This window comes from Cervus canadensis, chromosome 27 (genome assembly GCF_019320065.1).
Source record: "Cervus canadensis isolate Bull #8, Minnesota chromosome 27, ASM1932006v1, whole genome shotgun sequence".
Taxonomy (NCBI): domain Eukaryota; kingdom Metazoa; phylum Chordata; class Mammalia; order Artiodactyla; family Cervidae; genus Cervus; species Cervus canadensis.
The window spans coordinates 2,427,528-2,445,877 of record NC_057412.1 but is presented as its reverse complement, the minus strand read 5'-3'; the positions used below and the strand labels follow the sequence as shown (position 1 = coordinate 2,445,877).

General features: G+C 47.3%; 1 protein-coding gene across 1 annotated transcript; it reads left to right on the top strand.

Moving 5' to 3' along the window:
• The first annotated feature begins 642 nt into the window (after positions 1 to 642).
• On the top strand, positions 643 to 16,890 carry LOC122428797 (melanocortin 2 receptor accessory protein). Its single transcript, XM_043448905.1, has 3 exons — positions 643 to 845; positions 14,152 to 14,251; positions 16,342 to 16,890. Exons 1-3 carry the CDS (start codon positions 740 to 742, stop codon positions 16,703 to 16,705), a joined length of 570 nt encoding a protein of 189 aa, XP_043304840.1. The 5' UTR covers positions 643 to 739; the 3' UTR covers positions 16,706 to 16,890.
• Positions 16,891 to 18,350: the final 1,460 nt, after the last annotated feature.

Sequence of the window (18,350 nt, the reverse complement as noted above, 5' to 3'; positions counted from 1 at the left end):
TCACGTTTGTCATCAGCCAAGGACTGGTGAACCCTGCGGTCCTGTTTCCCAAGAACACAATCCGTGAGGGTTCTTGACCTGGAAAGCAGCCTCCCCAGTGTGAACTGAGGCCGCTGACTGCTTGGTTCTTGGGAGCGCACGTGAAAGCGGGGACGTGCCCTCCGTTGGAGCAGGGCGCGCTTTGGGTTTAATGAAGTGGTGATGTGTCCATGAGAGAGGTTGCAAGTTCAAGGCCGACACCACTCAGGCTCCGCCCTCAGATAAGGAATCTAGGCCAGTGGTTTGCTGGTTGCTTAACAGTGCCGAGGGCTGCCTTAATGCAAGTCAAGGGCAGTGCCAGGCTCTTGATTTGGTTCGATTAATTCTTTAGGGCCCACAGTGGTTGTCCTTTCTGGTCCTAGTCCACATCTTGTCTTTCGAGGGTCCCCGGGGGATCTGTTTTCTTGTCCGGATGCTGAGGGCCAACCAGGACTTGCACAGGGACCTCAGGCTCCCGCCTTGTAGCTCTGTTTGTTTTGGAGCTGCGTCAAGCCAGGCAGGATGGATCACTCTACTGGAACTCTAAAGATGACAGGCACACCCCCCAACCTTCCTCCCCGCCCCACGGCTCTGATAAGTGGGCAGGCCTTGAGCCTGGAGACCCACAGACATACTTGGATGATTTTACGTAAATCAGCTGGGCCATCTCCGGAGCAAGCTCGGAGCAGCTCCGGAAGGGCCACCGGCCAGCGACGCGGGCATGGCCAACAGAACCAACACCTCTGTCCCATACTACAGCTACGAATACTACCTGGACTACTTGGACCTCATGCCCGTGGATGAGAAGAAGCTGAGAGCCAACAAACGTGAGTCCTGAACTGGGGAAGCCGGCCAATCGGAGGCTGGGGGTTGGCGCAAATGACTTTTCTCCATTCACTTATGAATCCCAACAGATATCACGGGAAAGCCAGAATAGGACTCTGAACTCATAGATAGAAGGGAATGGAGGGAGTATCTATTCTCTTCTGTAATAAGTTGGAAACTAACCTCCTGAGAAACTAAGAACTCTGGGGTCAGACTACACTGGTGAGACAGATTTCTTGATAGAGTTATATTTGTCTAGGGGTCCAATAAGCTAGATGAGTTTCTTCAAACTGTGGACTTCGAGTTTTCTGTTGTTTCCATGTAGATGTGGGAGAGAGCTACCGTGTTCACTTCTAAGATGTGTGACTTACTAATTCTTATTTAAAATACCCAGCGATGCTTCATCTTCATGGTCTCAGGAAGGACCACCAGACAAGTTAACATCCTTTTCCTCATCTTAACCTGCCCAGTCTTTACCTCTGAAGTAACTTGGTAGTTTGTCAATAATCTTCTCTGATTATTCCAGTTACTCAGACCAGATAACAAGTCAGATAAGGAAATGAGCGTAAAAAACAAAACAAAGACAAAGTTCCAGGAACCCATCCTTTCTGCCGGTCCTGAAGTCCCTCGGGTTTCAGGGACTTCACTACAGTCACACACTATGTCTGTCTGAAATAAATGCGTCCTTGGAAAGAACAGGATGCTTCCCATATGAAAAGAAACGTAGTCTGTTACAAACCAGCTCAAACTGAAATTCACTTGGGTGGTGTTATTATTTACTAAAAGGAGGTAGATCCCCGGCAGGGCCCTTGGGGAAAGTCCTATAGGATGTCTGGTCAGGAAGTGTTCTGTTTCCCGTGTCTATCCACCTTCCAGAAGTGAAAGACCTCTGTTTCACGTTTGCTGAGGACCTCCTGTATCCCTGACACTGTAGCAAAACTTTTGGGGGGACAATAGATTTGGTGTGTGTTTTCTGATGCAAGCTATATAACCATTAAATGAAAATGCAGAGTTTTTTCACATACAACTCACAATATGGAAGACAGAGTAATAGGGAGAAAGTGGCAGATTTGAAATAAAAGCCCACTCACAGATATTATCAAAAGTTCAGAACTTCAAGATCTACGCTGACCTGGATAACATATAGATCTGCATTCAGGAAGGACTTTTTAAAATGCACACAAATTAAATAAAATTCTAGCTCAGCTTCTGACATCTCACTCATCACCTGGGCTCTAAAGCTGATCCCCACTGCGTTGTGTGTGGGGACTGTTTGCAACTTTAGAAGCTTAGAACACATGATCTCAGTCTCCGCCCCCCTGCCCGTTACCCGCAGACAACTCACATTTCTGGGGAAAACACCTGGTGTTCTCTGAATTGTGTGTGAGGTTTGAGATTTTTTTTTTTTTTTTTTTTGCACTCTGAACTAGAGTTGGACACTTGTAACCTGGGGACCTAGAGATGAGGTCAAATAAGTTCTTCCTCAAATTCCCAAACCCAGGAACAATTATTTCAGTAAGGAATCTTGCCAGAGAGACCAGTCACTGTCCCCTACCCCAGACAACCTAGATGTTGAAGAATTCTGACACTCACAGGGAGAGGTCAGGCTCTCTGTCCCTCCTATGAAGACTATCGATTGGTATTTTTACAGAACGTATTCAAGTTATACATCTTAGGGGACTGACTAAATAACTCTCCCATATCTGCATACAGACTATAGAAAACATGATATCTACAATTTGAAGAAACCCACCCAGCATATTGGAACCCCAAACAAATATATTAAACTCTATCAAGAAACACATTTTAAGGGAATTCCCTGGTGGCCCAGTGGGTGGAACTGGGTGCTTTCACGGCCCAGAGCCCCGGGTTCAGTTCCTGGTCAGGGATCTAATAAGATCCCACAAGCCATGTGCTATGGCCAAAAATAAACAAACAAATAAAGTTTTGTCTCATTTATTAAGAAAAAAGGAAATCCATCTTGAAAGAATGTTCTGTCTCAAAAGTATCTTAGAAAGATACACTGTCACGAAAGTGTCTTAGAAAGTTAATTCTAAATTTATCACAAAGGCTGCCAAATACCATTTTATACCCAAGTCCTAGATATCAGGAATCTTTGATATTCACAGAGGGAGGTGCTTTTTCTGGGCTCCTTTATTCCTGTTTATGTCTCAGTTATCCTGGACTTTATGTCTTATCTGATTTCAATTTCTATTGTCTCTGGGAAAGAAATTTGGGGCTAGGCAAAACTCCCTACCCACCCCACCCCCACAAGGGTGTTTGCACCTTGAATAGGTTAATTGTCTTGGTGTTGTTGTTTTCTTATTTCTGGGTGACTGGCCATGAGCCAGTGACTCTGTCGAGTCTAAGTACGTGGACTCTAAGCCTGTTGGCCGTAATTCGCATCTGAACTCTGCAGCTCACCAGCTCTGTGTCTTGGGCAAGTAAGTTAGTGAGGCCAGGCCAGATTCAGGAGGAGGGGATTAGATGGGTTCTAGTGCAAGAAGGGTTAAAAATTGGAGGCAGAGGACTTCCCTGGAGGTCCAGTGGTTCAGCCCTTGTGCTTCCAGGGCAGGGGGCAGGGGTTCACTCCCTAGTTGGGGAACTCAGATCCTGCATGCCGTGTGGCACAGCCAAAAACAACCAAAACAAAAAATTGGAGGCAGTCTTCTCATTTCACCATAAACAAGAAAAATATGGCAGATGGCAAGATGTGCTCCAAAGAAAAGTCAAATGGGAAAGGTGGCTAGGAGAGCGGGGACCCAAGGAAGGGCGGAAGGAGGCTGGTAAAGGCCTTGCCAAGGTGACCTGTGAAGAGGTGAGAGATCAAGTCTTGACAACGTCTTGGGAAGGAACCTTTTAGGAACACCAAGGGCAAAGGCTCTGAAGCAGAGGAGTGCCTGGTGTATTCCAGGAATGACAAAGAGACTGCAGTGACTATTCCTTTTATTTTGGGGAGCTACTTTTGGAAACTATCTTTTTCTCTTAAAATGGAAACCACTTTATTATTTCATAAGTCAACACAACCCATCCATCAAAAGGAAAAAAAAATAGAAATACAAGCGATTGATACGAAAAGACACTAACAGAAGAAGCTCAAAGGGCCAAGGAACAGGAGAAAATGCTCAGTGTCATCAGGGAAACGCACTGGGAAAGAACAAGTGGGTACCATTTAACAACCACTCAATCAGCACGAGTTCAAAGGCTGATATTTGAAGTGTTGGGGTAGGAAGTACAGAAATTAGTACTGTTAAATGCAGCTGGTGGGATGAAAGTTGAGTTCACCATTAGGGAGAGCAGCTTGGCAAGAACCAAAAAAAGTTACAGATGTTCACAAGCCATCACGCAGAATCCCCTTCCCGGTGTCCACCTAGGGAAGCGCTTGGGTGTGTCCACCAGGATGCATGCACTTCAGTGTTCACTGCAGCACTGTGTCTGACAGTCAGAAATTGGAAATGGCCTAATATCCATCAGCAGGAGATGGGATAAATGAATGACAGGCATGCTTAGTCACTCAGTCATGTCCGACTCTTCTGACCCTGTGTACTATAGCCCGCCAGGCTCCTCTGTCTACAGGATTTTTCAGGCAAGAATACTGGAGTGGGTTGCCATTTCCTCCTCCAGGGGATCTTCCCAACCAAGGGATCGAACCTGAGTCTCCTGTGTCTCCTGCAGGAGACGTTCTTCTTTTCATTGTTCTTTATTTAATCTTTTGAATAATTGATTTTATACTTAATAGCTTAGAGAGTCACTTTATGGGGACATTTTATCACGCAAGAAAGGAAGTGTAATGTTTACACATACGATTCATTCATCCCAATATTTCAATCAGCAAGGTCAATTTGCAGGCAGATTCTTTACCTGAATGTGTTATTACAACCACCTTTAAATATATATATATATATTTTTTTATTTCTTTGTTTCCAGTTTTTTATTCATCTTATTTCTTTTACTTTTTTTTTTTTTTTTGGCCTCATCACGCAATATGTGGGATCTTAGTTCCCCAGGTAGGGACTGAACCCAGGCCCCCTGCAGTGGAAGCTTGGAGTCCCAACCATGGGACCACCTTGCAAGATGTTAAAATACCTTTTCTAAAGTTGGATATGCTACTCAGTAGATGATTTCACTCTACCTCTCAATGGAGGACAGAGGAGGCTGGCAGGCTGCAGTCCATGGGGTCACAGAGTCAGACGCAACTTATCAACTGAACAACAGCTACTCAGAAGAATATCAGTGGTAACATTTTGGTCCCTAGCCAACTAGGGTGGTTCTGTGTCCGTATCCTCATATGCACACAGGCATGCACACACACGCATTCAAGCACATACACAGACACACCTATACAGCCACATGCAATTGGACTCCTATTCTGCGTGCTGTTTGTAATAACTCCTGCCTGGAACTGCTAAAGGAAACAGAACGGGTGCAGGATGGAGAACAGTTACATTCCTGTATATAAAAGAGGTGTTTCCAGGAGGTGTTTTGGGAAGAGGAATAGAGGAGGAGCTCCAGACCTCTCAGGGGCCAGATTCTTGCAGGCCAGCCTCGGAAGAGCCCCATAAGCTGTGGGAAATCATGTAAAACAGTAATCAGGGAAGAGACAAAGTCCGATTTGCTTGTTAAAAATATGGTTCTGGTGGGTATATACATGTGAGGGTCGGTAGGGTAGTGGTCACGTGTGGGCAGGAAACAGCCATGTGCTGAGGCTAGAGGCATAAAGTTGAAAAGGTCCTTGGGACTTCGCTGGTGATCCAGTGACTAAGACTCATGCTCTGAGTTTGATCCCTGGTCAGGGAACTAGGTCCCATATGCCACAATTAAGACCTGGTGTGCCCAAATAAATACATATTTTTTTTAAAAAGACAAGATCTTTTTTTAAAAAGACAGGCATTGACAGTCTAGGCAGGAGCAGTTGCATACATGAGTGGATGAGTGCCCTGGGATCATAGAATACCATACGGAAATAGACGTACGTGGGACCCATAGAAGCTGATAACTTAATGTCACCCAGCTGGATAGTCACAGATCCAGGACCTCAAATTCAGCTCCCATGCCTCAGGACTCTCCCCAGGACGCTTGTCATGATTAGGGGGCAGGCTCTCCCCAGGATGTGGGATCCAGCAGAGCAGAAAACCTTGTCCACCTGTCTGTCCGTCTCTCTCCCCACAGCTCAGAATGGGGCCGAGCACACAGTATGCACACGGATCTGGTGAGGGTGTCTTCTTGGCTCGTACACGGCCACCTTCTTGTCGTGTGCTCACAGGGCTCTTCTTGGTGTAAACACAGACAGAGGGTCTCTTTCTCTTCTTATAAAGGCACTAACCCCATCATGAGGGCCCCACCCTCATGACCTCTTCTAAACCTAATTAGCTCTCAAGGCCCCACCTGCAAATACTATCACCCTGGGGATTAGGACTTCCACACGTCAGGGGTGGTAGGGACACGAGCATTCAGTCTATAGTGGTACCTTTGTCTTGGCCATCAGCTGAAGCAGATAGAGACAATTCACCGTACACATTCTGTTTCCTAGATATATTTCAAAACAGATCTGGCTGTGTATGCTATTTTGTACCCTGCTCTTATAGACCTCACTATCTTTTGTTTCCCCATGTTGTGAAATATTCTTTCACAAAAACCTTGTAAGTAGCTGCCTGGTGTTCTAGAAATTGGTGTCTTTGAACATATAGAACGCTTCCAGGATTTTGGTCTTATAAGCAGTGGCCCCAGGGAAAGGACTCCTTCCACTGCTGTGTGTTAAGTAAAGATGTCTTGCCTACTTTTGTCCTCAGTACTTGAATTTAAATAAATTTATTTAAAAAAAGAAAAAAGGAAAAAGCCAGGAACTTCCCTTGTGGTCCGGGGGTTGAGACTCTCTGCCTGTCAATGCAGAGGACACATGTTCAATCCTGGTCCAGGAAGATCCCAATGCCCTGGGGCAACTAAGCCTGTCTGCCACAACTACTGAACCTGTGCTCTGCAACAAGAGAAGCCACTGCAATGAGAGGCCTGAGTATCCCAACTAGAGGAGCTCCTTGCCTCAATTAGAGAAGTCCCACACCCAGCAGCAAAGACCCAGCACAGACATAAATAAGTAAATTTAAAAGAGCCTAAAAATGCAAAACCAGAAATCTCCCTCATCCAAAGTCTGTGCTCCCGTATCACTATCTCTTTTGTTTCTTGTGAGGATCAGCAGGAAGCAGCATCAGGCTATCTCAGGCTTTGAAGGTAGAGTAACATAGGTGCGCGTCCCGGTAAGCCTGGACAGAGGTCAGCCACAGAGAGCCTGTGACCTCGGTTGCTGACAAATGCAACTTTTTCTCCTTGCCAGCTTCTCTGGGTTGGATCTCCATCCCAGTTAAACAAATCACAAGCCATCACGCCCAGGTCTGTGTACATGAAAGACAGAAAGATGCCAGGAATGCTTTAGGGGGAGACAGAGAGGCGAAGCTCTCCCTCGGATCGCCTCACTAGAAGGTCACCTGGGGCAGTGGGTTGACATGGTGAAGGCCAGACTGGGTTTGACTTATGTCAAGTAGAGAAAGAGACAAAAATAGAAGGAAAAAAATACCCGAGTTCATGTGTTAACCTAACAAGCAAGAAAGATTTTAAGATTTTTGTGTTCATGCCCAGATGGTGGAATTTATTTCATCATGGCTGGACAGATAATTGAAAAGATCTCAGGATGCAGACACATTTTTATGAGCCTTCAACGCTGAGTTGAAGGTTGTGGGTTGCCCTTCCCCAGGGAAGGCTTGAAATCTGGTGTGTGATTCTGTTATAGGAACTTCACAAAGACTGTCACCCGTGTGATTTTCAGACATGGCTTCTGTTTCATGGAAATGTTAAGAATCTCCCCAGTTCTGTCAAAAAGGTGGAAAACAGAAATCTGTCTCCTGAGACCCTGCCTGAACAAACTGATTCCACATTTGATTCTGTTCCCTTTTCAGAGGCTAAGCTCTGGAGAAAAAAAAGACAATCTCATATTCCCATCTTACAGTGAAAATTCAGTTAATGTTAATACGATGTGTCTCCAAATACTGGTTGAATGCTCCCTTGCAGGGAGTACTGAGGTGGATTGATTTCCCTTGGGTAGTGCCTGCCTTGCTGCTGTATTAGTTACCTCTTAGGTCAGTATGTCTTCTTCCTTTAATTACCAGTTAGAAAGAATTTGCCAAAGCCCACACCAACTTCTGCTGAGGCACTGCCTCTGGCAGCTTCAATAATAAGGCAGTCTGTTCATCTGCTTCTCCAACAACTGGGAGAAGAACAAAAAGACACCACTAACCAATCTCTTCTGAACAATCACTAACCAGTTTCTTCTGGACACAGTGAGCAGACTTCAGCGTGAAGACTGAATGAGGATAAGCCTTCTCTTCTGGTCAGAGCGACCACGTTCAGGCAGTTGCTCTTCAGTTGCTCAGCTGTGTCCAACTCTTTGCGACCCCGTGGACTTCAGCATGCCAGGGTTCCCTGTCCTTCACCATTTCCCAGAGTTTGCTCAAACTCACGTCCATTGAGTCGATGATGCTATTCATCTCCTTCAGTCACAGGCAACAAGTTCAGGTTACAACTTTTGCTTTTTTTCTCTTTTTTGGCTGTGCAGGGTCTCCGTTGTGGCACTTAGTTGCGGCACGCAACTGGGCTTCTCTTGTTGAGGAGCGCGGGCTCTAGAGCACCCAGCACTCAGCACCCAGCACTCTAGAGCACCCTCTAGCTCCAGTAGGCTTAGTTGCCCTGCAAGTATGTGGGATCTTAGCTCTCCAACCAGGGATCCAATGCACATCCCTTGAATTGAAAGATGGATCCTTGACTACTGGGCCACCAGGGAAGTCCCACAACTTTTATTATGATGTCTAAGCCTTCTGCAGATGGTCAGTTCCATGGGTACGATGTAAGCAGTGAAAGAGGTTTTTAAACCAAGATTGACAATGTAATCTTGGAACAAATTTCCCATCAAGCTAGCCTCATGTGGAGCTGCCGTACTTGAGTGAGTCTGTCATTCCTCAAAACCTGCTTGGGACTCGTCCTTTGGAACTGACTTTGGTGGCCCTGACACATTCTATGAAATGTCCACAGTGATATATTATGTATTTCTTTGGAAGGTAGATTTGCTTCTGGGAAACAGTTTAGAATCACCCAGAAACCAATCAAGTAGATGAAATTAAGTGATTGGTACCATTTGGGTATCGAAAATAAGATATGATCTCGTAAAGTAGCAAAATTGGTGTGTGTGTGTGGGGGTTATCCTTGAAGATAATTCCAAAAGAATAATTTATAAATGTTTGATCAATATAGATATTTTAGAAAATTTACATGACTCTACCGTAGAGAGGGTTTCCCTCGTAGCTCAGTCGGTAAAGAATCTGCCTGCAATGCAGGAGACCTGAGTTCAATTCCTGGGTCAAGAAGATCCCCTGGAGAAGGAAATGGCAACCCACTCCAGTATTCTTGCCTGGAGAATTCCATGGACAGAGGAATCCAGCAGGCTCCAGTCCATGGTGTCACAAGAGTTGGACACGACTTAGCGACCAAACCACCACCACCACCACAGTAGAGAGAGGATGATTATTTTGAAGGTCAGCATTTACTTGCAATTGTCAGTTGTGGTATGTTCATTTAAGAAGTCATTTATTGATTTTTGTACAGATTCAATGGAGAAAATTGGTTACATTAATGGAGTACCAGATCAAACAGACTTTGATTTCTCTCTCATGTATAAGTTTGCAGGGCAGGGTGGTAGGTCAGCTCCATGAAGTCTTCAAGGACTGGCTTTGTTTTAGCTCACACCTCTGCCATCCCTGGGATGTGTTCCAGTTCTGGCTATAGCCATCGCATCCATGTTCTGGGTAGCAAAATGGAGTAAGGGAATGTGAAGGGATGCATGTATTCGAAATCTAGGCATCTCTGCAGGACTCCTGGAAGCCGGCCTGCAAATGCTGCATTCACATCTCATTGGCCAGAACCTGTCACATGACCGTACTAACTGAAAGGGAGGCTGGGAAATATAGTCTCTATCTCAGGCAGCCATGTGCCTGGCTACAGGAGGGGATCTATTACTATGGAAGCAGGTGAAGGATTGACAAGAGCAATTACCTTTACTCGTAGCTTACATTTCAGGGCACTTGAAGGAAGCAGCGATATCACTTGCCACAAAACCCTCTTAACAGAAATAATAATTTTAATTCTATGTACAGATCATTTCATAGCCATTAAATGAGGAAATCCCACCATGGGCATTGCATATGCATATTATTTTATTTAATTTGCACAACAGTCTATATAACACATGCTATTATCCCCATTTAACTGATGAGGAAACAGATTTGGAGATGTAAAAATCTCAGATTGCTTGAGATCACAAAGCTAGGAAATAGTCAAGTCAGAATTTGAACTCAAAATCAACCTCCTCCAGGGTCTAGGCTCTTAACCCCATTATTATCCCCCAGGAAGGGAAAGATCTTGCTGTTAACTTTCTCCTGGGACTCTAGAGAAGAGGGAAAGGAAGGGGAGTTTTCCAAGACTGAACCAGTTTCATTGTCAAGCCAGTCTGGTGCTTCTTGTAAAGACAAGCTCACAGTTGTTTAAACATTTCCCACCCTGGAGAATGACAGTCCTTGCCCTTGTAACAAAATGTTCTCGCCAAGCACTTAGGCTGACCCTTCAGGAGGAAGAGGAAAAAACCCTCTTTTCTTGGCTGCCTTTTTCAAAAGCACATGATGAAAGAGAATGCAGTGCAGGAAACGGCTGGTATCTGCTGCTCGCTCTTTTGGTCTGACAAAATTAAAATTTCACTTCTCTGAAGACTCTGTGTTCTGGAAGAGGTATCATCTCATTTCCTGCTCAGCATCTGGAGATAATGACCAAGGGCTAGGACAGACAGAGTGAGCCTGGGAGAGGGGAAAAGGGCGTCTCAACTGCTCAGTTTCTGATGCTGTTTTCTTCGAGGTTCTGATGGAACTTATCTAGGTACCAAAGACCTCAAATCCTGCATTTTTTTTTTTAATGAAAGAAAAAGAGCGTTAGTGTCTGCAGAAATCTGAAATTTCCTTAAAGAATAGAACTCCCAAACCAAATTTTCTGAGAACATATGTACTCTTATACTTTGAGGGTTAGACAATAAATTGTGACTCTTTAGGACAGAGTTGAATTGAAGCAGATTCTGGGGAATAATACAGTGAGCAGGCAAGGAACACTTTGAAAGTCAGAGGCTTCTTTTGATTGACATATACACACTGCTGCTGCCACTGCTGCTAAGTCACTTCAGTCGTGTCCGACTCTGTGCGACCCCATCCCTGGGATTCTCCAGGCAAGAACACTGGAGTGGGTTGCCATTTCCTTCTCCAATGCATAAAAGTGAAAGTGAAGTCACTCAGTCATGTCTGACTCTTCGCGACCCCATGGACTGCAGCCTACCAGGCTCCTCCGTCCATGGGATTTTCCAGGCAAGAGTACTGGAGTGGGGTGCCATTGCCTTCTTCAATATACACACTACTATACATAAAATAGAAAACTAATAAGGACCTACTCTATAGCACAGGGAAGTCTACTCAATACTCAGTAATGGCCTATATAGGAAAAGAATTTAAGAAAGAGTGTATATCGTGTCTGACTCTTTGCGACCCCATGGACTGTAGCCTGCCAGGCTCCTCTGTCCTTGGAATTCTCCAGGCAAGAATTCTGGAGTGGGTAGCCGTTCCCTTCTCCAGGGGATCTTCCCAACCCAGGGATCAAACCCAGGTCTCCTGCATTGCAGGCAGATTCTTTACCACTTAGCCACCAGGGTAACCATGTGTATGTTTATGTATGTATATAAGTATATATATATATATAGAGAGAGAGAGAGAGAGAGATGATTCACTTTGCTGTACATCTGAAACTAACACACATTTGGCTATATTAGGAGTTTGCTTTGTTTGGGTTTTTATAGCTTTTTTGCTTTCTGGAAGACAAGATGTTCCAGGCTCAATTTGTAGGTTTCTTATCCCAGATCGTGGATTTTTAAAAATTAAAAAAAAAGAAGCTGAGTACAGACAGCAGCAACCTCATTTCCTGTTTCCCAGGAGCCCATGCATCCCCTTTAACAGTGTGACGCTCCAGGGCAGGCCAGCCATTTCTCAGATCAGGGAAAGAAAGCAGAGAGGATGTGAGTCAGCCTGGGGGGCTTTGCTGTCCTTGCCTCTCTGCCGTGTGAGTGCCAACTTGCTGATACATTTCAAGGTGGTGGAGTCCATGAGGCCTTTTGCCAATACTGCATCTTTTCCTTATTACCTGTTTTTGACACTTTAGGATTTAAAATCCACCCTTATAAGGTTTTAGTTTCTCCCTCTAGCTGTCTTGGGTCGTAGAGGGCAGAGGTAACAATTTTGCTCAATAACTAGTATTTACCCCACACATCTCTAATCATTCATCCATTCAGTTATTTGTTCATTTATATATCCATTTATTAACACTTTTCTACCTGAATACGTCACAGAAATTTATTTTGTTAGAACAGAACCTGACAGAAGGCAGGCAGGACTAGTCCTGGTGAGATACAGCAGGAGTGTCGAGGAGGATGCTGCTGGACAGGTGCAGAATCTAAGGGGTGTCAGCGATTTCTGGCGGGCGAGGTTGGCCTCCTCGGAATCCTTAACAGCCCCCAGCAGAGCCTGACTTGCATAGGCGCTTACGACATGCCTCCTGATTACCGTCCTTCAGTGGCTTCCTTGGGTCATTCATGTCGGCGCCCGGCGTATCCCAGTCTGGGGCACCTTGTCATGGGGGCAGGAGTGTGTCTGGGATAAGATACTTGCAGACACTAATTACGAACCCAGCATGCTTCCCTGGTGGCTCAGTGGTAAAGAATCTGCCCGCAGTGTAGGAGATGCGGACTGCATCCCTGGGTCAGGAAGATCCCCTGGAGAAGGAAACGGCAACCCACTTCAGCATTCTTGCCTGGGAAATCCCATGGACAGAGGAGCCTGGTGGGCTACAGTCCATGGGGTCACACAGAGTTGGACATGACTTAGCGACAAAAACAACAATAATCTGTGCCCAGAGCCATGGAAACAAACAAGAGAAACAAACACATTCCTACAGTTCCCTAGCAACTTGCAGAATGTTTTGACCTGGACCCTGGATAAAGGTACCTCCCAAACCACTAGGTTCCACCAGGTTCTACCAGGGCCCGGAAGAGGCTGAGCATCCTTCCTGTTTTTCCTGGGTCTCTTCACCTCCAGCCACGGATACAGTCAGAGTGGTGGCTGCAATGGTACTTCTTCCTCTTGCCACTGCTCCCCAGCTGGCCCTGTGCCCCAGAAAGAGAGGGACCATCTCCTTTCACCTCCAGCAGGCTGGCCGGGGCAGCCTTGGGTAACATCTCCACAGCCTGGCCCTCCCCGGAGCAGGTTAGCAGCATTGTCTGGTGCATATCATTTTTCTAAGTCTCTGATCTTGGAGTCTTTGAAGTGGTCCCCAACTGGGCTGGTCGCAGAAGGCCCCTGGTAGGGGCTGCAGTCCTCACAGGAGAGAGGAGGCTGTCCTGCCACGTGAAGTTGCTCACAGCACTTTCTTCTCCTTCCTGAGAGGAAGGAAGAAGGGAAAACCCACTCTCTGAGCAACAGAAGCAGCCAAAAAATCAAGTCGGGGGTGGGGGGTGGTGGTGGCGTGGGAACCTAGTTTCATTGACTGTTTTTCCCTCCGTCATCAGCCTAAACTGACCCAGTGACTCGTTGCTCTGGGGAAAAGCCAGGTCCCTGCTGCCTCTTTCCTTCCGAAGGTCATCATTATTATTTAATTGTTATTATTATTTTGGCTGTGCCGGGTCTTCACTGGAGCGCAACGCTCTTACTTCTGGAGCAGGCTTGGTTGCTCTGTGGCACATGGGATCTCAGTTCCCCGACCAGGGACTGTACCCATGTACCCTGCATTGGGTGTTGCTAGTGGTAAAGAACTGCCCGCCAAGGCAGGAGATGTATGAAACACGGATTTGATCCCTGGGTTGGGAAGATCCCCTGGAGGAGGGCATGGCACCCCACTCCAGCATCCTTGCCTGCAGAATCCCAGGGACAGAGGAGCCTGGCGGGCTCGCACAGAGTTGGACACGACGGAAGCGACTCAGCACACAGGCAGGCACACGGTGCCCTGGAAGGCAGATTCTTAACCACTGGACCACCAGGGAAGTCCCTCGAGGCTGTTATTGGCGGGAAAATCTTCTCACTGGTCACTGACTGGGAAGGCTCTCTCCCAGAGCCCCAGTTCTGCAGCACACGGGGACCGTGGGGCATGTGAGATCACACTGATGTCGACATGTGCGTCCCCCACCCACAGATTCGATCGTCATCGCCTTCTGGGTGAGCCTGGCAGCTTTCATGGTTTTTCTCTTCCTCATCCTTCTCTACATGTCCTGGTCAGGCTCTCCGCAGACGAGGTAAGGACAGGGGTGTGCGGCTAAACAGGGGGCCACTATGTCCGAGGTAGAATACTCTGGCCGTGAAAAGGAATAGAGCCTTTTGATTCATGCTACCTGGATGAACATCAGAAACACTGCTACGTGAAAGAAGCCAGACAGCAAAGGCCACACACCGTGACTCCGTGGCTGTGAAACGTTGCAGAAGAGACAAACGCATGGACACAGAAGGATTAGTGGTTGCCCAGGGCTGGGGGGAAGCAAAGGGAGGCGAGTGCTCAGGGGCAGGGGTTTCTTTCAGCGATGGTGGTAACGGTCCCACAACTCAGGGAACATACTAAAGAGGGCTGGATTTTACATTTTGAGCTCGGTTGTGTACAGAATATACCTCCCTTAAGCTGCTGCAGATAATGAAGCCAAAGTGACCCTGTGCTAACCAGGTCACCAGTTCACCAGGAAAGCAAAGACCCTCATCTGTGGCCACCTTCTGTTGTCAGATGCCTGCTGTGTACCTCCGTGGTTCAGTTGGAGGCATTCACGCGTTCCAAGCAGTCATTAGAGCCGAGCCCATTAGACATTCACTCTCCTGTGTTCACGCAGTTGGCCTCCCACACTCAATTTTCCTCTGGCTTAATTCACCCAAGACAGCCACCGCTGTCCTAAGAACGATGCTTCCAAGGGCTCTATACCACCTGTCTCCTTGCCATGGCTGATGGGACCAGGGACGGGCAGCTAACCCAGAGAGGGTGACTGAGGGCAAGCCATTGCCTCCTGGAGAAGTGTGTGGCCTGGCAGGATAGCTGGGGTCAGGAGGCACTGATGTGTCCAGAGGAAGACATGGGGGGTGGGGGTGGGGCGGAGGGCTGGGCCCCTATTCTGGACCAAGTCTGGGGAGTGGGAACCAGGAGTCGGCACAGGAAGCTGGGGGCAGGGAGAGGTGAGCAGAGCTGCCCCGAGAGGAAGGGAAGAGGAGCCTCCAAGCCTCCAAGAGAACCGGAGGGCAGCCCCTGTGCCTGGGGGTGGGGTGGGGGCCCATGGCCGGTTCCCTGAGGATCTGAAGATGCATAGACTAGCCTTGGGGGCAGGGGGGGGGGTGCTCTATTTCTTCTAGCCCTTTCCCCACCCATGGCGTCCACAGTGTCTCACCCATCAGGTCTACACACACCAGGTCATCCTGGCCCCCCTCGGTCACATGTGGGAGGCGGGGATCAGCTTTGGAGCAACGAAGAAACCTAGTCCTTCAGTTTTCAGAACTCACATTGAAGCTAAGCAGATTCTTACCCTCAAGAGATGTCCTGACAGACCAACCAAAGAAATCGCCCTTGTCTTCTACTCTTCTGAGGTGACCTGGAGCCAGCCCTGTGCTAAGGACCATCAGCTCCCACCCAGGCGGAAGGTTCCGAGGTCCACTGGGCACGTGGGGGTCTCTCCCATCTCCTGGGCTGCGATTTTACAACAGGGCAAAACGCTGATGCTGCTTTCCCCCAACCGGCCACATGGCTCGCTAAACAAACCACTCTCCAGGGACTTTGTGACGATGAATGCTCATGTTGTAGCCACGCATTCCTGGAAACAAACTCACTCAGAAGACAATGCAGATCACGGCGTGCAGTTTATTATACTGGCGGGCCCAAGGCAGAGTCTCCTCTTAGCTAAGGGCCCCAACCAGATTTTGTGAAAACCTTATATACCCTAAGCGTATGTGCCCAAACCCACCTCCCCAAATTCCCTGAAACTAGTCTGAACAAAGGAAAAGAAAGATACAAAATTAACCCGTGATTTGTGATTCGTGTGCCTTAAGCCTAGGTAGTTAACAGTGGACTGTTATCAATAGGCCTGTGGTCATACCCCAATAAGCATAATAGAATGCCTGATTCTATTCAGTTGCATAGATAATTAGGGTATTCTTTTAGCCGATGGACAGCCCTGGGGCTCTTCCTTCCTTCTGCGGGCCTGGTTTTCCAGTTGGTATGTCGTTTCCATAGATACTGGGCAGAGAGCTCAAAGTCCTCCTTAGGCTTTGGCAGGGCAGGAGGGTGTGGCAGGAGGTCCCCAGGAAGGACTCTTCCCTGGGCAGCTTGGATGTCTTCTCCCATCTGCTCTGTCCGCAGGAACAACGCCACCCAGCGGCCCCCAACATGTTCCTGGAGTCTCTGCCTCAGGCTGCTCTGCATCTGGAGGCAACCCCAGCACGCCAGGGCCCCCCCAGGGGACCCTGCAGCCTCACCGAGCTTGGTCGAGGAACCAGAAGCGGGAGCATCCCGGCCTGTCCAGTGGCTGCAACGGGAGAGCCCCTCCACCTCGGCGCCCCCAGGCCCACCCTGCTCTCCTCTGGGAACTGGCCCTCGATGGGGCCCCACAGGGCACCAGCTGACGTCAGCAACACGCCCAGTGAGCCTCGCCTGCAGACAGAACCTCTCGATGGGAGAACCAACACCCCAAACCCACGTGCCCTCTGGAAGCCTGTTTACATAGCGGGACAGGCAAGTAGGTCAAGGATGAGGCCACCAGGGGGCACGTGTAAGCATCTGTCCTGGGCCGGCAACCAGGCCCCACTAACCGAGGGAAACAGGCACAAATGTTGCTCCTTCTTATTTAGCGCACTTACCGCTTATGCTTGCATTGAGGACAGAGAAATAAAATATATATGAATGAAGATGAAAATATATCCACTAATCTTTACTATATCACATTATAGTTTCAGCTATTACTTCTGCAATACTCTTTTTAATAACTGACTCTCAGTTCACATTGTTGTAGCCACGCGTTCTGGGAAACAAACTCACTCAGAAGGACAATGCAGAGAGTGGAGTGCAGTTTATTACACCGGCAGGCCCAAGGCAGAGTCTCCTCTTAGCCAGGGACCCCGACCAGCATTTGTGAAAATCTTTTATACCCATGTGTACATGTCCAAACCCACCACCCCAAATTCCTTGAGACTTACATAAACTAAGGAAGGGTAAATACAATCCCAATAACCCCATCACTCATATGCCATGTGCTCAGGCAGTTAAACAATTAGCCAATAATCAATAAGCACGAGGTTACACTCCGACAGGTACAGAAAAACTTATGGCCTGTCTGGAGGAAGGGGTGATCAGTGTATGTGTTCTCTTAGGCGAGGAGTAACCTGGATACAATCTTCAAGGTTCCCCTGTCTGGAGGGGGTCTTAGCCTTCTGTTGTCGTTTCCATAGACACCAAACACAGAGTTCAGAGTCCACTGGAGAGGCGGCCGAGCGTGGTCAGCATGGACAGGCCTGAGATGGGGTCCAGGCCCTATGAATTCCTTCTTCATTCCCCTCTCTTGATGCTCCTAGTTTCCGTAACGAGCATCAATTATTGCAATATATTGTACCCTAGCCCTCCAGCCACCCACATGAGAGAATGCTATCAACCTCTGGGTTACAAAATTCACAAGGCATTGTAAAATTCAGGGTCCACAAGGCAGAACTATCAAGGCAACTATAACAGTGGTAAATATAGTTTTCCACCAATCGCCCTTCACCCAAGATAGGACCAAAGTCCAGAAAGGAATGTTTTCATTCGACATTGCTTTTACCTGGTTTTTCATGTCATCTAAAGCAGTCGATACATTGCCAGATAAGTCAGAAGTGTATACACAACATTCAACCTTAATTACAGCACAGGTCCCTCCTTGAGCAGCTGTATGTCCAAAGCCATTCTATTATGAATTACCGCTTTTCTCATTTGGATTTGCTCTTCATTTAAGGCTTGGATGGCTTTTGTTCTATCTAGGAGGGCCTGTTTTGTGAAATTAGTCAAGGCCTCTACTTTAATCATAATATCTGTTGTCCCTAAAGAGGGTACGAATAAGGCAGCTCATACCATATACTCATACCGTTGAAACACAGATCTTGTCCACCTAGCATGCAAATAAGGTAGATTTACCAGGGCTTGTTGTAGGTTAGGCTTTTGTTACACTGGCATTTATATCAAATGTAACCCCATGACCTGAGTCTACTGACTGTAGGTCTTACACCAAGAGAGCAAGGAGAGGTTATCATTGACAAGAGAGGGGAAAATCTCTTTTTGTCATCCCAGAAAAGAGCAGAGTGGTTTAAAATCTCCTTGGCAGAGCGGTGACACCCACCAAGGAA